The following is a 21,236-nucleotide window of genomic DNA, read 5'->3' on the forward strand; positions in this document are numbered from 1 at the left end:
TGGAGCTGAGGGAACGTGATCCCGCCTTTAAAAAGCGCTGGGAGACAGTAGCTCCCAGCGCTGACTTTACAACGGACTGCTACTGTTACGAACTCAATTTGTGCCAGGGCTCCAGCCTTAATAAACTCGTAATTCTATGGTTCCAGAGTGTGTTTGCTTCCGTGTTAGCCAGGCCTGGGGATTTGGACAGTTGAGACTTGCAATATCTCAGGGGCTGCCACAAAGAAGAGGGGCTCAACCTATTCTCCGAAGCACCTGAGGGTAGGACAAGAAGCAATGGATGGAAACTAATCAAGGAGAGAATCAAACTAGAACTAAGGAGAGATTTCCTAACAGTGAGAACAATTAACTAGTGGAATGGCTTGCCTTTAGAAGTTGTGGATGACTAGTTTGTCTAGTTATCTAGTTTAATGAAAAGAAGGACATGATAGCAGTGTTCCAATATCTCAGGGGCTGCTACAAAGAAGAGGGGCTCAACCTATTCTCCAAAGCACCTGAAGGCAGGGCAAGAAGCCATGGGTGGAAACTAATCAAGGAGAGAACCAACCTAGAATTAAGGGGAAATTTCTTGATAGTTAGAAGAATTAATTAAACAGCGGAACAACTTGCCTCCAGAAGTTGTGGGTGCTCCAACACTGGAAGTTTTTAAGAAGAGATTGGACAGCTATTCATTTTAAATGGTATAGGGTTTTCTGCTTGATCTGGGGGTTGGTGTAGAAGACCTCCAAAGTCTCTTCCAACTCTTGTTATTCTGTTATTCAGTTTTATGTAATAATTAATTCGGCATCTGATGTTTCCTGCACCTATCATGTTTCCCCCAAAATAAGACCCTGTCATATATTTTTTTTGAACCCTGAAATAAGCGCTTGGCCTTATTGCCATGCGCTCAAAAGCTCGATTGGGCTTATTATCCGGGGCGGTCTTACTTTGGGGGAAACAGGGTAGAAGAAATACAAACTTGATTTGCTTTCTAGAAATCACTATCTAGCTATCTCACATACCAATCTACCTCTCCTTGATTGAGATAACATTTCAGTTTTATCGATAAAGAGAACTAAATAGGCGCACATTTCTTAACCTACCTTCAAGCGAACATTTAAAAACAAAACAAGGTCTCCTAACATCTTGCGGTCGGTGGACTTCTGATATTTTAAGAATTTGGGGGCTTTAGCTAAAAATGTCCATTTGGTAGAAAATGAAAGGTGGGAGTTGCCTTGTTTGTTGTGCAGTGAAGGCAGAGGTGAAGATTATGCTCTTCGTCTCCAGCATCTGTTCCAGAGAAGGAAATGAGTAACTTGACTTAAAACTGGCTACAGAAGAAGACATAAAATGGGGTTTGGGGTTTAAGCCGGGTCATAGAGTTCTACCCGAGTGGTGGTGAGTGGTGCGGTGGCCTAGAGTTGAAGCTCTCGCCTCAATCAGGAGGCTGTTGAGTTCGATCCTAGGTATAGGCAGCTATTTCTGTGTCTGGGCACAATGAGAGTATATCTGCTGAACAAAACTCTGCATTGGCGACAGGAAGGGCATCTGGCCATAGCAACACTTTGCTACCTCCGCCCAGTTGTCCAGACTCCACCCCGCAAGGGATTATGGGGTCGTTAAAAGAGGATGATGATAGAGTTTTACCCCCCCAAAAAAACCCCACAACAGAGTCTTTTACAAAAAGCAGATATTCAGTTATATTCAGGAAAAGAAAATCAATCACACCGAACAATAGTTCAAAAAAAAAACAAAACCCAACCCCTCTTTATTTCCGTTTTTAAATGTAAGGGTTTTGTTTTGTTTCATCTTCGAATTGACTTTTTTTGCTCATTTCTCTCGCAGGTTGATGAAAAGGCTCTCAAACACATAACAGAAATGGGCTTTAGCAAGGAGGCCGCCCGGCAGGCTCTCATGGATAATAGCAACAACCTTGAAGCTTCATTAAATTTCCTCCTCAACAGCAATAAACAAGCCACCGCTCAAGGACCAGCCGCTAGAGGTATAATTTCATTTATCTATCAGACAGAAAAGGATTTTTGTAGGATCTGATTTTTTGGGGGAGTACAGATTTATTAACTTACAGTATAGATTTATTTACTCACTTAGTGTTGTGGCCCGTCAGCGGCCTGTGCAGATTGTAGCTGATTCCGACAACAAGGAGGCTGGTGTGGTGCTGCGCCAGCAGCCTGTGCAGCTGGCACTCGAGTCAGACAATGAGGAGGCTGGAGAAGAGGTGGTGCCAGAGGCAGGGATTCAGCCAGGGCCTTCAGAACCTCCAGAAGCTCCTTTAAGTGAAGAGGACGAAGAGGAGGAGCCTCTTCTCAATGCACGGGCGCGCAGAGCTGCCAAAAGGCAGGAGGTTATCAGGAGGTCTTCTTGAGAGTAAGGCTTGGGGCTAATTGGCCACTCCCTTAGCCTATTTAAGGAGTAATTTTATTTATTTTATTTTTATTTTTATTTAATTTATATACTGCCCTTCTCCCGAAGGACTCAGGGCGGTGAACAGCCATAATAAAAACAATGTACAAAATAGAATTTAAAAGCAGATTAAAATAATTAAATCATAGGCCAAATTTAAAACTCTCATTTTAAAACCAATTTTAAAACCCCATTAAAACCAAATTAAAATCATTTATCCCATCAGAGCGGCTTGCTGGAATAACAGGGTCTTCACTGCACGACGGAAGGCGCGGAGGTCGGGGATCCTTCGTATGTCTGGGGATAATTCATTCCAGAGGGCAGGGGCCCCCACAGAGAAGGCTCTCCCCCTGGGGGTCGCCAGTCTACATTGTTTGGCTGACGGCACCCTGAGGAGGCCCTCTCTGTGTGAGCGTACCGGTCGGTGGGAGGCAATCGGTGGCAGAATGCAGTCTTGTAGATAGCCAGGTCCTAAGCCATGGAGCGCTTTAAAGATGGTAACCAACACCTTGAAGCGCACCCGGAAGACCACCGAGAGTCAGTGCAGCTCGCGCAAGAGGGGTGTTACATGGGAGCGACGGGTCGCCCCCATTATTACTCGCGCGGCCATATTCTGGACCAGTTGGAGCCTCCGGGTGCTCCTCAAGGGGAGCCCCATGTAGAGAACGTTACAATAGTCCAGACGGGAAGTGACGAGGGCATGAGTGACTGTGCGCAAGGTGTCCCTATCCAGAAAGGGACGCAACTGGGAAATCAGGCGAACCTGATAAAAAGCCCCCCTGGCCACGGCCATCATATGATCATCCAAAGACAGCTATGAGTCCAGGAGGACGCCCAAGTTGCGAGCCCTCTCTGAGGGGGGTAAGATCTCATCCCCAATAGTCAGCGATGGTTTGAGCTGGCTATATCGGGACGCTGGAAACCACAGCCACTCAGTCTTGGAGGGGTTGAGTCTGAGCCTGTTGCTCCCCATCCAGATCCGCACGGCCTCCAGGCAGCAGGACATCACGTCAAGGGCATCATTGGGGTGGCCTGGGGTTGAAATGTACAACTGTGTGTCATCGGCATACAGTTGACACTTCACCCCAAAGCCACAGATGATCTCGCCCAGTGGCTTCACATAAATGTTAAACAGGAGGGGTGAGAGAACCAATCCCTGCGGAACCCCACAAGTGAGGAACCTCGAGGTCAACCTCTGCCCTCCCGTCAACACAGACTGCGTACGGTCAGAGAGGAAGGAGGAGAACCACCGTAAAATGGTGCCCCCCACTCCCAACCCCTCTAGCCGAGGCAGCATGATACCATGATCGATGGTATCAAAAGCCGCTGAGAGGTCTAGGAGGACCAGGACAGAGGAGCAACCCCTGTCCCGAGCCCTCCAGAGATCATCAACCAATACGATCAATGCCGTTTCCGTGCTGTAACCTGTCTTGAAGCCCGGCTCGCACGGATCTAGATAGACAGCTTCATCCAGGAATCGAGGAAGTTGCCTCGCGACCACACTCACGGCAACCTTCGCCACGAAGCGAGGGGGGGGGGGGGATGAATACTTAAAAAAAAAAAAAAAGAAATGAGATGAGAATTCGAAAGAGGAGCTATAATAGACGTGGGGGAAGATAGAAAATATGAAAGGAGGAAGGAAAAAAAAATCCGGTCCGCCGATTGAAAAATTTGGAAGAGATTGTGGAGAACAGAGGTGCATGTAATTAAGAGCTTAAATTCAAGCCCAATTTGAAGTCTAAATGTTTGAAACGTGCCACATGTTTAGCTGCAAAACCTTTGCTATTTTAAATAATGCTTTTGCATAAAATATCGTCACTAACAAGTTTGTATTAGGAGTTACAGATTTTGGGCCTTATATGTGTAGCTATTCTTCTGATAAATAGCACTTATACACCCTTCCATAGTGCTTCCCAGCACTCTCAGAATGGTTTACAAATTCAAGCCTCTTGCCTCCAACAATCTGGGTCCTCATTTTACCGGCCTCAGAAGGATGGGAGGCTGAGTCAACCTTGAGCCGGTCAGGATCGAACTCCTGACTGTGGGCAGAGTTAGCCTGCAAATACTGCATTCTAACTATTTTCCATTTATAATACTATTTCCATTCAAAATGCTGTTTTCCATTTACCTGTTTTCCATTTTAAGTAGAATTTCAGATTAAATGGGCTCTGTACTGTGCTTTGAGGTGTACTTTAATGGCATAGGTCTTAACTGTATTTTTTAAGGAAATGCAAAATAATGATTTTTAAATGCTTTACAACATAGACTCGGTTTCTTTCCCCTGTCTAACTAGGCTGTGTGGCTTATCTTTAGGAAAAGGAAAGGGGAGAGGCCGAATAAGACCTGAAGATGAGGAAGAACTTGGAAACGCGAGGCCATCTGCTCCAAGCACTTTGTTTGACTTTCTCGAGTCAAAAATGGGTACTCTCACAGTAGAAGGTAGGTAGGAAAATCAGGAGTTGCCTGGTTTTGTCTTTTATGAAAATCTACTTGTACAAAATTGCATGTGGGTTGTTGCTCTTTCATTAAATAACACGGCTGTTCTGATCCAGCTCCCCAACACGACAAACCCTCTGAAGTTAACTCAGAGATTCCTTTATTAGGAGCGTCAGCAGCCCCGGGAAAAAAGTTTCTCTCTCAATGCAAGCTAACAAGTCCGTCCGGCCGGGAGATGAATAGTTGTCTGCCACATCTATTCATCTCCCCCCCCACCCTGGCCGCCTTTTATCCCATCGCTAGCAATGGTGGCTCTTCCGTCCCAAGGACCGGCCCATAGATTTCCATTACTCTCCTCTCCTCTGCCTTCTGCACATCTGTGCATCAGGCACTGGACCCAGCTGTTCCTCCTCTTCCTCATCAGCCACATGTAGACCTGGTGGCTATTGACTCTCCATCTGAGAGCTGACGGATGGCCCAGGCTCCGCCTCTGTTTCTCTCTCTGTCAGCTCCATTCCCCCTTCCCCCTTGGAGCTCTCAGGTTGCCTTGATGCTGACCCTGACTCCCAGGCCTCCTCCTCCTCTGATTTGGCTATTAGAGGGGCCGGCGGCTGACAGACCACAACAACAGTTTTGTATTTAGGGCAAATATTTAATCACACAACAGACCAGCATGGTTTTCTAGAGGCGGAGATCTCTCTCACAATCAGGAGGCTGTGAGTTTGCTCCTAGGGTAGTGACAGATACTTTTCTCTCTGGGTGCAATGAATTATTGTCTGCTGCGAACTCCACATAGGCGTCAGGAAGGGCATCCGGCCAGTAAAGGCTGGAGCTCCGTTCGGTCGGCCCGACCCCACCCCACTGCAAGAGGTTACAGGGTCGTTAAATGAAAAGGAAATAATCACACAACAAAACCCATTTGCAATCCACGGGAAGGGGAAGAAGGGAAGGATCAAACAAATGCAGAGATTTTACTTCTTTTGTTGCTGGAAAAAGTGTGTGCATGTTTTTCCAAGCATCTGCCTTGACTGTTGAACTTTTCCCAATTGGAGAGAATGCTGAATCCTTGACACGTCAAAACCAGTAAAGGAAGATAGCACCAGATAAATATCAGGAAAGGGGAACTCCAAGTCATTGTTAACGAGGGCAAAATGACCTTTATACAATTGTATAAACTATTGTATCTTTTCTGCACAAAAGAGAGTTAAAAAGAACAATGCTAAAAAGCACTCAAGAGTCTTACCAAAGAACAAACAACAGATTAGCAGCTGGTGAAACCAACACTGTTCAAAGTTGTGAATTACATCCCACCCATTAATAACAACTTAAACCAGGGGTGTCAAACTCAAGGTCTGCGGGCCGAATTCGGCCCACGGGGTGCTTAGATCTGGCCCGCGGGGCTGTCCTGGAAACAGCAAAGGACTGGCCCACGGTGCCTCTGCCAGTGAAAACAGACCTCGGGAGGGCTGCGTCCGGGTCCTATTTTCACTGGCAGAGGGCTACAGGAGGCCGTTGTGCCCGAAAATGGGTCCCAGGGGGGCCATGTGCACCCCCCTCCAAGCTCTGTTTTCGCTGGCAGAGGGGTAGCAAAACAAGCTAATAAAACTAAAGGAGAAATGTTTCCCCTTTTGCATTTGAGCATGCAAGAAGGGACAGGAAAGGAAAAGAGGAAAGACAAAGAAGGAAAGATGGGAAGAGAGCAAGGAAGGAAAAATAAGGAGAGGGGAAGGAAGAAGAAAGAAGGAAGAGAGAAGGAAAAGGAAGGAAGGAAGGAGAGTATAATGAGAGTGTGGGAGAGTCTGAGGGAAGTCCCGCCTTAGCACTTGGCCACCACAGGTCCCCCCCCCCCCACACGAGTGATGTCAAGCTGGCCATGCCCACTGTGGCCCCCCGAGGTCAAACGCAAACCTGATGTGGCCCTGAATAAAATCGAATTTGACACCCCTGACTTAAACTGTGTGAGAAATTTTTGAAGCGTTAGAAAACTTAGGCAGCCCCTAGGAGGTTGTCACAAAATGCCTTCTAAATGGACATTGCATCATGGGTTAATTCTTCTAGAAGGTGATAAACAGTTTATTTTTAGAACAAGATTACATTTTTTTTTCTTTTTTTTCCTTTAGATTATTCCTTACCCAATGATCCATTAGCCGAAAATTCTCAAAAGGCCAATTTTTTGCTGGATATAGTTGTAACAAAACGAAATTTGACTTTTTAAATCAAGGCATCTTATTTTATTTATTATTTATTTTTTTTTCTTATATAGCCCAGACAGTCCGTTGGCCATTATGGTAAAAAGTGGAAGAAAATGGCTTGGAAAATGCTTTAGCATTTGCCTTAATTGCAAGTCAGGAAAGCTTTTGTCTTCAGTTAGGTGGTTTCAAGTTGACAAGCCGCCTTTTCCTTTTAAACTGTCATTCAATCATTTTATTCATTTCATCGCCTGCGAATTTGTGACCTTGAAATAATCATGCCAAACCAATTTTTCTCCCTTTAAAGGAAGCCTTAGAAATTCACTAGGAGGGATACATTAGCCTGAGATGATTAACACAATTTAAATTTATTTAATGGATGGTGGCTTTAAAAATCCCAAGTTATTGTCAGTCAAATTATCTGACGTGATGGAGTATCAGAATTGCACCAACATAATTGCAACAAATGCTTCTTTCTCTCTTCATTTTGTCCTACTATTGACGTCTTCTGCTAACTTCTGCTAAGTCTCCTCTTTGAATAAAAATTAAGATAATTACTACCTTGATCATTTGGCCACACAAAGAAAATCTGATGGGAAGATTTGACATGCCCAGCTAGCAAAAACAGATCTTCAAATCCACTTTGTTCCATTTCTCTTTTATGTAATAAAAGCTCTTTTTTCCCCCACTTCCCAAATGAAAAAGTAACCCTGTTCTGTCCCCCCACCTCCAAGTGGCCTCAATGACTCTCTAAAACAGGGGTCAGCAACCTTAAACACTCAGAGAGCCATTTGGACCCGTTTCCCACAGAAAAGAAAACACTGGGAGCCACAAAACTCTTCCAGTGCTTGACTATTTCCTGAGCGGCCACAAAACTAGCATATATAGTTGAATTAAAGATTCTGTTTTCTTCTGAAACTTTTCTTTTCTTGGATTTATCCATGGTTGGCCTACCGGAGGTCAAAAAGCTTAATAAATAGCGCGTCGGTGGGTATCTTACATTGGCAGTTGTGACGCATATTTTGAGCGACGGGGAGCCGCAGCAGAGGGATGAAAGAGCCACATGCGGCTCCAGAGCCGCGGGTTGCTGACCCCTGCTCTAAAAGGATGCAAATGACCAGCTGTCTGCAAGGAATATAAATCCTTCCATTCCCCACCATCCAGTCAGAGCTGAAGAAGCTTCTTGGATGAGAAGTGAAACGTCTTCAAAGAAAAACAAGAAAGTTCAGTTGCCTCTTGAAAAAGCACCTTTGGAACAACTTGCTTGACTAGCTGTTTTTAAACTGCGGCATGGCTATATCACGTGTCCCCTCTTAAACTTTGACCTTTGTGTATTAAAGGAGATATTTGAAGAGGGCTGCTATTTTCTCCTCAGTTTATTAATTTAGAAAATGTACGTGCCACCCTCATCCTTAATGGTTCTGGACAAATTGGAAAAGAACAATCAAATTGTCAGTCAAAGCATGTCGGACATAAAACCTGAATCTAAATAGTGGTTTCATGAAGTCAAAATAAATACTGTATATATGTTTTGATAGCCCCTATCAAATTGTAATGAAGTCAGGAGTTACTTTAGATCTAGTGGCTTATTTTCCACAATATGTTCCTCCATCCATGAAGAAAACCAAATTGAAGTCAGGCATGATAATAGGGTTGTTTGATATATAGAATAATAAAGTTGGAAGAAACCTTGGAAGTCTTTCTACTCCAACCCCTGCTCGAGCAGGAGACCCTATACCCGTGATGGCGAACGTATGGCACGTGTGCCAGAGGTGGCACGCGGAGCCATATCGGTGGGCACACAAGCGTTGCCCTAGCTCATCTCCGGCGTGCACATGCGTGCCAGCCAGCTGATTTTCAGGCCTTCTGGGCCCTCTGGAAGTTCAGAAACAGGCTGTTTCCGGCCTCCAGAGGGCCTCTGGGGGGTGGGGAAGGCCGTTTTCGCCCTCCCCAGGCTCCTAGAAAGGCTCTGGAGCCTGGGGTGGACGAAAAACTGGCCTACCAGGCCCACCATGCCATCACGTGCCAAAAGTGGAGGGAGCTTGGGGGGGGAGGGTTGAGCGCACATGTGCAGGGGAGCGGGTGCATTGAATTATGGGTGTGTGCATGTGCATGCGCAACCTCCCCGCTCCTCCTGCTTTTGGCACACGACGGCAAAAAGGTTAGCCATCACTGCCCTATACCATTTCAGACAAATGATTGTCCAGTCTCTTTTTGAAAGCCTCCAGTGATGGAGCACGTACAACTTCTGAAGACAATCTTTTCCATTGGTTGATTGCTCTCACAATTGGGAAATTTCTCCTTAAATTCTAGGTTGCTTCTCTTGGGTTAGTTTCCTTCTATTGTTTCTCATCTTGCCTTATGGTGCTTTGGAAAATAGTTCCCTCGTCTTTGTAGGAGCCCCTCAAATATTGGAGCACTGCCATGATGTCTCCCCTAGTCCTTCTTTTCATTAAGACTTCTCTCTTCTTCTTCTTTTGCCATATCCATCCGTTGGCAGTCATGTTGGCAATCCTATTTTTGTCAACAGCTGCATGAGTTTTATCCAAACCAGTTCCTTAGGTTTTGAAGCCATGATATTCTTCTTCTGCCTGGACCTCGTTTGCCTTCAATCTTTCCCTGGAGGATTAAGTGAAGGATGCCGTATTTTTCTGGGTGTCGCATCACATGTCCAAAATATTCTAACTTTCGCTTTTCAATGGCTTTGATGATTTCCCTTTGCTTTCCCAGGTGGCTTATCATTAAGACTAGACATGCCCAATTCCCATCACCGTTCTTCGTATGTTTTAGCTTCCAGCCCTCCTAATCGTTCCTGCTGCTCTTCTCTGCACTCTTTCCAAAGTCTCAACGTCTTTTTTATGTCACTGTAACCAGAACTGGATGCAGTATTCCATGTGTGCTTTTACTAAGGCTTTGCAAAACACTACTAGAACTTCACGTGGTCTTGACTCAAACCCTCTATGCAGCCTGGGATTGCTGCAGCCTGTTTATGACCTGTAGGAAGTGACTCATTGATGAACTAATGGTACAAGACTTAAGCGATCCCAAAATAACTTCGGTCACAGTTGTAGAAAGTGTTATAACCCTCGTGAACATCTTGAACTTAGTAAAACTCTTTCAGTAGGAGATTTTTTAAAAAAAGTATTCAAGGAGGCTCATTCAATACACATGCTGCCACATTCTGGATTATTACAGCATCCAGACCATATTTAAGGATGTCCCCCCAAATAATATAATAGTCCAGTCCTGTTCTGCCCCAGCTACGGACCCCAAAGAACGCAGCACACACAAAGTCCGTACAAACCTTAATTTACTAATTAAAGACTACTACAACTTTCTTAGTAGTTGTTCGAACACAAGTACAATAAATCAGTCTTTTCTGAACAAGGGCTGTTAATTTAACTTCATTAACAGCCGACAAGAATTCAAAGAATAATAACTCAGTTCTGAGGCACAGTATTTCAGATAACCGTAATCTTACTGTGGTTGGCAGAATGCCCAGAAGCAATTTGCAGGAAAACTGATAAGAGAGAAACAAGAGCCAAATCAAACGTTTTCTGGAATCAAGACGCGAAGGAATTTTAATGAAGTTGTTTCCTGCAAATTGCATCAGTCGTCGTCCTTCCTTAAATAGGCTAGGGGAGTGGCCAATTAGCCCCAAGCCTTACTCTTGAGGAGACCTCCTCCTGAGGAGCCACTCCTGCCTTTTCACAGCTCTGCATGCTCGTGCATCGAGAAGAGGCTCCTCCTCTTCTTCCTCTTCACTTATGGGAGCTTCTGGAGGTTCTGAAGGTCCTGGCTGAATCCCCACCTCTGGCACCACATCTTCTCCAGCCTCCTCATTGTCCGACTCGAGTGCCAACTGCACAGGCTGCTGGTGCAGCACCACACCAGCCTCCTCGCTGTCAGAATCAGCTACTAACTGCACAGACCACTGACGGGCCATAACAAGTCCAGAATAGATAGATCTCCTAAATCCTGAAGTTCAGCCTTCAGAATTAGCAGCAGCTCTGTTGTTTCAAATTGTATTTTGACTTGCAATCCCATATCTAGCCTGGACACTTTGGTGATTGTTCAACCCCGAGGCTACAGAAAGGAATTAGAGGGCCTGGATAGCTCTGCAGACAAAGGCACTGTAATTTAACACCAGCTGTCTGCAATTAAAGTAAGTTAGAATCTCGCCAGGCTCAAGGTTGACTCAGCCTTCCATCCTTTCTAAGGTAGGTAAATTGAGGACCCAGTTTGTGGGGGCAATAAGCTGACTTTGTATAAATATACAAAAGAATGAAGGCTATTGCTTAGCGCATTGTAAGCCGCCCTGAGTCTCCGGAGAAGGGCGGCATATAAATCAAATTAAAAAAAAAAAAAAAGAGGGGTAGGTGATAGCTAATTATGAGGATGATATGTCTCAGATATTAAATATTCCCCCAAGAAAAGCTCATGCATCTATGCTATATACCTTTGGACACTTTTTAAAATCTCCAACCACTTCAGGAATTTATGTTCAGAGCTAATTTTATGGTGCTCGGTTTCATTTTGCTATTCGTTTTACATTTGTTTATTTGGTCCCTCGCTGCTGCTGCTGTTTGAATCTTGGCAGATTCTGATCTGGTGGATTTCACTTGGAAAGGAATCTGTGACAGATTTGGACAAACATACTAAGAATCACTTACACCTTTCCTGCTCACTCTTAACTTCCTGGAAGGCGAATGATAGCTAGAGCCAATCGTCCCAGCCTCTTGTATGGTTCACCTTCACGATTAACCCCTTCACTGTGTGAAACACGGAAAGTATGACGGGTTCTGCAGTTCTTCTCCAACCCTGCTAAGATTAGAGAAAAAATTGGCAGAAAACCAATTTTTTTCTTGCAAAAGGTAGAAGAAGAAAATAAGAGGGAATTGAGGTGAGGTTACCTGATTATGGGTAGAGAGAGAACTGGGGAGATGGAATGAGATTTGGACGGGTTCAGAAAGCTGAGCTAGAAAATAAGGAGAGAAGAAAAGAGAATACACTTGGAGGCAAAGAGGAGAATAGGATAGGATAGGATAGGATAGGATAGGATAGGATAGGATAGGATAGGATAGGATAGAATAGAATAGAATAGAATAGAATAGAATAGAATAGAATAGAATAGAATAGAATAGAATAGAATAGAATAGAATAGAATTCTTTATTGGCCAAGTGTGGTTGGACATACAAGGAATTTGTCTTTCGTGCATATGCTCTCAATGTATATAAAAAGACAAGATACACTCCTCAAGAATCATAAGGTACAACACTTAGTGATAGTCATAGGGTACAAATAAGCAATCAAATTGGGTGAAATCCAGCAGGTTCTGGAGAACCGGTAGCGGACATTTTGAGCAATTCGGAGAACCAGTAGTGGAAATTTTGAGCAATTCGGAGAACCGGTAGCGGAAATTATGAGTAGTTCGGAGAACCAGCAAATACCACCTCTAGCTGGCCCCAGAGTGGGGTGGGAATGGAGATTTTGCAATATCCTTCCCCCAGGGGTAGGGAGGGAATGGGGATTTTGCAGTATCCTTCCCCTGGAGTGGGATGGGAATGGAGATTTTGCAGTATCCTTCCCCTGCCACGCCCACCAAACCACACCACGCCCACCAAGCCACAGCCACAGAACTGGTAGTAAAAAAATTTGGATTTCACCACTGAATCAAATCATACTAGGAAATAATATAAATCGTAAGGATACAAGCAGCAAAGTTACAGTCATGAAGTCATAAGTGGAAGGAGATGGGTGATAGGAACAATGAGAAGATTAATAGTAATAGTAATGCAGACTTAGTGAATAGTTTGACAGTATTGAGGGAATGATTTGTTTAGCAAAGTGATGGCGTTCGGGAAAAAACTTCATGTGTCATTGTTCTGATGTGCAGTGCTCTATAGCGTCGTTTTGAGGGTAGGAGTTGAAACAGTTTATGTCCAGGATGTGAGGGGTCTGTAGATATTTTCACAGCCCTCTTTTTGACTCGTGCAGTATACAGGTCCTCAATGGAAGACAGGTTGGTAGCCATTGTTTTTTCTGCAGTTCTAATTATCCTCTGAAGTTTGTGTCTGTCTTGTTGGGTTGCAGAACCAAACCAGACAGTTATAGAGGTGCAGATGACAGACTCAATAATTCTTCTGTAGAACTGGATCAGCAGCTCCTTGGTCTCCTTCTGAGTTGGCGAGTTCTGAGTTGGCGCGGAAAGAACATTCTTTGTTGTGCTATAGTGTTATAGATGTGGAAAAGAAGAAAATGTTTAATGCAAATTTACGGTGGAGTAGGGAGAACATCCAATAAGGAATGAATAGCAGGAAGAAGCATGAAAAGACATACATTTAAATATATCTGTCACGGTGCAGACATGATATCTTCTGTTCTAGCCAATTATTTACCCCAGTTAAGAAATAATTTTTTGTCTTTCTTGTGTTCCTATTGAACAGGTGTTCCCAACTGGGGGTGCGAGACAATGTTCCAGGGGGTGCAAAAACTTGGGTTTAGAAGTTTTAAAAATTATAGTGTATATGCATAATTATATGCATATAATTATTTATTTTTGTAAGGGGTGCGAGAATATATATCAGAAGCGTTCTAGGGGTATGGGATATAGAAAAGGTTGAGACCCTTGCTGTTGAATAGTGGCAGGATTTTGAAAGCTTGCCCTCTTGTTTGTGAAATAAATGTCAAAAATTAGTTGTGTCAGAAGGTGTGTCTTCTTTTGCAGAACCAAAGGCACGGGTGGCATTGCAGCATCACGGACACCAGAGAGTGCCCAACGCTGAGCAGAACGGCGTAAAAATACACAACCATCCAAGATACGTGTCTCGAAACGAACCCCGGCAGCCGAGGAACGAGAAGCCGCCGCGCTTTCAAAGAGATAGTCAAAACTCGAGACACCACACGGACGGAAGCGGATTGCCGAGAACCAGGCCTTCCGAAAGGCAGAATTCCCTGGGCCCTGATCAGTGGTCCGAAGAGAAAAATAAGTGCGATAGACTTTACCCACGGAAAGATTTTGGATACCCTACGGCCGGTCATTCGGAGGACCTTCCTTTCAAGAGGAGGGAGCCCCCCGTGCAAAACAGGCCGGGAAAAATCGGGTCGCTCATGGAAATGAAAGAGAACTCTGCCGGCCACGATCCGACCGACAACAACAACCAGAAACAAGGAAGTCAGATACATCACCCCAACAATTTCTGCGATAGGAAAACGTTGATCCTAGCGAATGATTCTTATACCGGCTTAAAAAACGAGCAGCCGTTCGGTATGTCCGTAGACTATCCGAATCCGGTTAGGACTGATCCCTTTTGTTCCGTACCCAACGGCGATTTGGAACATTTCCCCAAAGGGAGGCGGGTCGGACCTATTAAAATGCCTCCCCAAAACATGGCTATGCCCTTTGATGTCAAAATGTACTATGATTCCGGTCCCAAAAAGCGATCTGGGCCCATCAAGCCGGAAAAAAACGTTGGAGCCACCTGTTTCGGGAGAATACGAGAAAAGTTGGCAACCGGGCGATGAATGTTTCGCTCTTTATTGGGAAGACAACAAGGTACGCTTTTTGTTCCAAGCCAAAGCTAATGTCGTCTTTTTTTTTTTTTTTTGTAAAGTTATAAAGTTGAACCGGGGGAAAGGGACACTTAGTTGTGTCAGAAGGTTACAAAAGGGGATTATTAGTATGTGCCCCGGGACACTGCAACCGTCACAAGTACATGCCAGTTGCCAAGCATTTGAATTTTTGATCACGTGACCATGGAGAGGTTGCAACGGTCGTATGTGTGAAAACTGGTAAAGGTCGCTTTTTTCAGTGCCATTGGAACCTCAGAAAACGGTCACTAAGCAGATGATTTTAAGTCAAAGGACTATCTGTACAGAATGATTTTTTAAAAAGGCAGCGTGGTCTATTCACAGGCTAAATTTTGAAATATACCCGTGTACCTAAAGGCTCTTTGGGTGCCGATCAAGTGATCTGCCATCCACAGACGTTTGACTGAAGTCACAGATATAAAAAAATAAGCTTGTATATCAGGGTGTCAAACTTGATTTCTTCGATGGCTAGATTATCATTGTAGTTCTCCGCGGGCCAGCTTGGGGAGGGGGCAGACGGGACGGACACCACCTGCAGCACCCTGCTGGCCTAAAGGAGCATGGGGAGCTGTGCGAGTCCCTCCGTGCCCCATTTTCGGCTTGGACGGCCTCCTGCACTACCTTGCTGGCCCAAACGGAGCATGGAGGGGGGGCTCATACGGTCCCCCCCATGCTCCATTTTGGCCGGCAGAGTGCTTCAAGAGGCCATCCAGGATGAAAATGGGGCGCGGGGGTCTGCTCGCGGCCCCCTCCTCCCGCGCCCCATTTTGGCTGCCAGAGGCACTGCGAGCCAGTCCTTTGCTATTTCCAGGCTGGGTCCATGGGCCAGATTTAAGCACCCCGCAGGCCGGATCCGGCCCGTGGGCCTTGAGTTTGACACCCCCGTTGTATATCATGTTTTTTGTGTAAGGTTATAAAGTTGAATTGGGGTCAAGGGACATTAGCTTTGTAGTAAAACCTGTCCTATCCTCTTCTGCCCTATAAAAACAAATCAGCTCTTTGAAGCTAGCATATGCAGAAGTATTTTACTGAGCCACGGAGTTCACATTGGTAGCTGCAGACAATCCCTCTTTAAAGCTGTTGCGTTCCGGGGATGACAAATTGATTAGTGATAGACTTGTAAAAAGATAGTCGGCCTCTAAAAAGTGATTCACTTCTCAAGGCTTTATGGCCCCGGGTGTCCTTAAGAGATGGAGATAAAACCTTAAGCAAGACAGATGTTTTAGCCCATCTTTCTTTTTAAAACAAGCAATGATTCCTGGAACAGATTCCAGGATTTCTAAGAAAGTAATTCGGTACTAACACAGATCAGAAATTGGGATTCTTCTAAGTCCGTGATGGCGAACCTATGGCACGCGTGCCACAGGTGGCATGCGGAGCCATATCAGTGGGGACGCGAGTTCAGTTTCGGCGAACATGTGCGTGCCGGCCAGCTGATTTTCGGGCCTTCTGGGCCCACTGGAAGTCGGCAAGCAGGCTGTTTCCAGCCTCCGGACGACCTCCGGGAGTGGGTGGGGAAGGCCGTTTTCGCCCTCCCCAGGCTCCTAGAAAGGCTCTGGAGCCTGGGTAGGGCGAAAAAATGGGCCAAAAACGGGGGAAGCACAGGGGGGAGGTCATGCACACATGCACGGGGACGGGGGGCGTAAAATTATGGGTGTGGGCACACGCGCATGCGACTCCCCCCGCGCTCCCCCCCACTTTTGGCATGTGATGGCAAAAAGGTTAGGCATCACTGTTCGAGGTGTTGGTGACAGCTGCAATAAGAAAGGACCCGTAAGCTTATTAAAGATCTTTGTTCTGTCATGCTGGACCTACGTTTTCTAAATTTTTTGACAAAGGGTAGGTTGAGCTTAAAAAACAAGGCAAAGAATCATGCTGAGGCATATCCAACAAAGCTATATAACCGTGATGGCGAACTTATGGCACGCGTGCCGGAAATGGCACACAGACCCATCTCTCCAGGCGCACAAGCCATCGCCTGTTGCTCTTCCAGTTTCCGGCGCGCCGGCCAGCTGGTCTTCACATGCGCGGGGGGTGCCAGAAACTGGAAGAGCAGCCACCCGGTGCACATGCCAGGAACTTCCGGTTTCTGGCGCGCGCATGTGCACCGGCCAGCTGGTCTTCGCACGTGCATGCATACCAGAAACCAGAAGATCAGATGGCCGGAGCGCCTGCGCCTGCCGGAAACTGGAAGATCATTAGTGCCGAAAAGGTTTGCCAACACTGCTATATCACAAAGCAACAAAGATGATTAGGGGGCTGGAGGCTAAAACATGAAAAACGGTTGCAGGAATCGGTATGTCTAGTTTGATGAAAAGAAGGACTAAGGGAGACATGATAGCAGTCTTCCAATATCTCAGGGCTTGCCACAGAGAAGAGGGAGTCAAGCTACTCTCCAAAGCACCTGAGGATAGAAGAAGAAGGAGCAATGGGTGGAAACTAATAAAGGAGAGAAGCAACTTAGAACTAAGGAGAAGTTTCTTGACAGTTAGAACAATTAATCAGTGGAACAACTTGCCCCCAGAAATTGTGAATGCTCCAACACTGGAAATTTTTAAGAAGATGTTGGATTACCATTTGTCTGAAGTGGTGTAGGGTTTCCTGCCTAAGCAGGGGGTTGGACTAGAAGACCTTCAAAGTCCCTTCCAACCCTTTGTTATAACAGGACTTATTTCCATTTTCAGTAATCAGTTTAACGAACAAACCAACACATGGTTACAAAGTGTTTTGCATTGTTTACAGAAAGAAAATGATCCCCTTATCTCATGCTTCATAACGGAACTTGGCTAGACTCCTTCATTAAGCCAGATAGGTTGATTGCTACATCGACTACAATTAGTTATATTTTATTTATTCCAAGCCCTCATTCCTTTTCCTGAATCAAGCAGGTCATTTCGGTACGATACTGCAGGCGAAAGGCCTCACAATTTCTGCTTTGAGTTTGCTGCATGCTTAGAAACACACGTTATTGTTCTTCTTGGGAAAGTGGAATACCTCAGGGTTTTTTTTTCCCCCCCAAATAGTCCTCAAGAACTAAAGAAGCTTCTTGGATGAGAAGCGAAACCTCTTCGAAAGAAAAAAAAACACAACAACGCCAGAAAGTCCAGTTGTCTCTTGAAAAAGCACCTTTGGGACAACCATGACCTGGATGACTGAGAATCTCCATAGACAAGTAATCTTCGATTTACAACAGTTCATTTAGTGACCATTAGAAACACCACTGGAAAAAAAGTGACTCATAACCGGGTTTTTTTGCACTTAATGACGGTTGCAGGGTCATCCCAGGATCACTTGATAAAAATTCAAATACTTGGCTTAATGAAGGAGTCTCGCCAAGTTCCATAGTGAAGCATGTGATAAAGGGACAACTTTCTTTCTGGAAACCATGCAAAACTCTTTGTAACCATGTACTATGTACACTGCAACCGTCATAAATACGAGTCCGTTGCCAAGTATCTGAACGTTGGTCACATGACCACGGGGATGCTGTGACAGTCATAAGGGTGAAACATGGGTCATAAGTCACTTTCTTCGGTGCCGTTGTAACTTCGAACGGTCACTAAGTGAATGTTGTAAGCCGAGGGCTACCTGTAGTGGCTCGGTTTGTTAAACTGATGATTGAAAAATGGACATAATTCCTGATATAACAGAATAACAGGGTTGGAAGGGACCTTGGAGGTCTTCTAGTCCAGCAACTGGCATGCATTTACGACTCTCGGGAGTGTTCTGCCCCAGCTCCGGATTCCCGAGGATGTTGACACACACCAATGGTCCTTATCAAATTTATTAAGTAGCAAGAATAAACCAAAGTCCGGCAAAGGTTGGCAACCAGCCCAGAAAACAAGATATGATAAGACTTTTCCAAAAATGCTCTGATGATAATTACAAGTTGTTTCCAGCAAGAAACTTACTAAAGGCGTGTGACTTAAATAGGCTAAGGGAATGGCCAATTATCCTCAAGCCTTACTCTCGAGGAGACCTCCTCCTGAGTAACCACTTCTGCGTTGGCAGCCCTGCGTGCTCGAGCATTGAGAAGAGGCTCCTCCACTTCGCTCTCTCCACTTGAAGGAGCCTCTGGAGGTTCTGGAGGCCCTGGCTGAGTCTCTGCCTCTGGCACCACATCCTCTTCAGCCTCCTCGCTGTCCGACGTGAGCGCCGGCTGCGCAGGCTGCTGGCGCGACACCACACCAGCCTCCTCGTCGTCGGGATCAGCCACGATCTGCGTAGGCCACTGGCGGGCCACAACAGGGAGTCATCCCAAAGGTGCTTTTTTTCAAGAGGCAGCTGGACTTTCTGTTTTTTTCTTTGAAGTCATTTTGCTTCTCATCCAAGAAGCTTCTTCAGCTCTGACTGCATGGTGGGGAAGGGAAGGATTTATACTCCTTGCAAACAGCTGGTCATTTGCATCCTTTTAGAGAGTCGTTGAGGCCACCTGAAGATTTACCTTCGCCGTCAGGATCACCTGAGGTGTGCAAATGGGTGTGGAGCCTTCTTGGAAATGTTGAAAGGACTGTGTGGTAGATTGGCGATAGATGATATTGTATCCCTCCCCCTCTGTTGAGAGAGGGCTGCTTAATTTTGACGTAGATGACCCTGAGGACACAGATAAACCTCCAACTGGCCTCAATGACTCTCTAAAAGGATGCAAATGACCAACTCTCTGCAAGGAGTATAAATCTTTCTATTCCCCACCATCCAGTCAGAGCTGAAGAAGCTTCTTGGATGAGAAGCGAAACGTCTTCAAAGAAAAACCAGAAAGTCCAGTGGCCTCTTGAAAAAGCACCTTTGGGACAACCATGACCTGGAGGACTGAGAATCTCCATAGATCTCCCGGAGTCACGTGATCCCCTTTTTGCGACCTTCTGACAAATCAGTGGGGGAAGCCAGTTTCACTTAACAACCGTGTTACTAAATTAACGACTGCAATGCTTCACTTAGCAACGGATCGTCCAATGGGGCAAAATTCACACGGCCAGCGTCTCGTTTAGCAAACCAAAATTTTCGGGTTCATGGTAGCGTAAGTCGACTACCCGTATCGCTGGGGAAAAAACGACACGCTGTGCGTAGATTGTAATTTAGCGGTTGAAATAGGCAATCGCTTGTTTTGTAAAATGTCAAAAAAAAAAAATTACATTTCCCCCCTCCCCCCTTTTCTCCCCCTCCCCAGTTTTATCGGGCAGAAATCGAAGCTCTCCATTCTTCTGGGACAACTGCTGTTGTTAAATTTTGTGACTATGGAAACTATGAAGAAGTGTTATTATGCAACATCAGGCCTGTTCAAGCTGAGACCTGGGTACGTGATAATAAATTGTATACAAAGAGATAAAGTACAGTATTTCTTATGAACATGGAAGCCATAAACAGATGACTGATTGCAGAGGGTTTTCGAATAAAAACCTGAAGACAAGAATTCTAAAACTGGTTAAGGTGGTTTTTTTTGGTTTTTTTTTTTTTTTTTTTTACTGCATCTCCATCTATAACTATGCCTTAAGAAGCATGTAGCCTTAACTTCACCTAATAACGTTTGTAAATTGAGCAATATATTCTTGGCTTTTCAAGCAAAATAATGATTGACGATGAAGAAGAAGAATTTAATGGTTTTGAAATGTATTCTGCCAGGCTGTAGTTTCTAATTGATGGGTTTCCCATGTGGTTTGCTTTAGTTTAGAAAGCAGAGGAGTTCGCAAAATTTAAACTCCGGAGTTTAAATGTCTTTTCCCTCCCTTAAATGTCCCATGTTCACTGTATGTATGCCTGAGCTTATCATTGTTTCTCTAATTGTATTGTGTTCCTTGGACAAACATTAAAGATATTTGAGGGATGGTCTAGCCATAAGGGTTTAAAAGGCTTTGTGGAACATCCAACGTCTCAACACAATGAGTTTCTAGAAGGGTGCCAAATAATAGAAACGGGGGTTATTTTTCTGAAGGGTGGTTAAAAAAAACAAACAGAAAGAAAACTTCTCATTCGATAGACATTTTTTTCCCTCCCTCCCACTTGTCTTCAGTGGGGTTATTGTGTGGCAAGAACAAGAAATTAATGTTCTTTCTCAAAACGTATTTGCGTTTAGCCATTTTTGTTTAGCTCCCATCATTATTCATTATTTCATATTAACGATACACGGAAGACGGAGCATACCAAGTTAGCTTCTATAATTTTTTTTTAAAGTTTGAAAATGCCGCGTTGTATCCCGCATTTTTGACTCTTTAAAATGTTCGCTTGTGTGTTTTACTTCAGAAACCCAAGTTTAATTTTTTTTATATATAGCTTTTAAACATACTTTGGTACTTACTTGAGGTTTTGCATCTCTCGGTGCCAATTTTCATTGAATGACAAGAGAAATACCGTGATTTTGAGATTAGGGCAAGGGCAAGGATAGATACTAAATATTTAGTAGGTTTCTTGAAGAAAAGAAGCAAATCAGCTACCTAATTGAAAGCATCATCAGTTCATCTACAGAAATTTTCAGGGTTACCCGTTGAATGTTTTATAGTCATCATCACGGCCATTGCTTTCATCTCTTGGCGGTAAATTATACGCAATACAAATAGGCCAAGTACATGCAGTTAGGCTTGAAATAAACAAGAGACCGGACTAAGATGGAAGGTTCTCACTGGATT

The 21,236-nt window shown here is 44.7% G+C and overlaps 1 protein-coding gene across 1 annotated transcript in view; it reads left to right on the forward strand.

The window, feature by feature from the left end:
• Positions 1 to 21,236, forward strand: part of TDRD3 (tudor domain containing 3) — a 72,684-nt gene that overhangs the window by 31,348 nt on the left and 20,100 nt on the right. The window contains 5 exon segments of the mRNA XM_070943055.1: positions 1,825 to 1,981; positions 4,714 to 4,839; positions 13,754 to 14,490; positions 14,492 to 14,581; positions 19,784 to 19,909. Coding sequence (XP_070799156.1) covers positions 1,825 to 1,981; positions 4,714 to 4,839; positions 13,754 to 14,490; positions 14,492 to 14,581; positions 19,784 to 19,909 — 1,236 coding nt within the window.

Source organism: Pituophis catenifer, unplaced genomic scaffold, assembly GCF_029215685.1.
Source record: "Pituophis catenifer annectens isolate HBS135680 unplaced genomic scaffold, rPitCat1.0.hap2 SCAF_4, whole genome shotgun sequence".
Taxonomy (NCBI): domain Eukaryota; kingdom Metazoa; phylum Chordata; class Lepidosauria; order Squamata; family Colubridae; genus Pituophis; species Pituophis catenifer.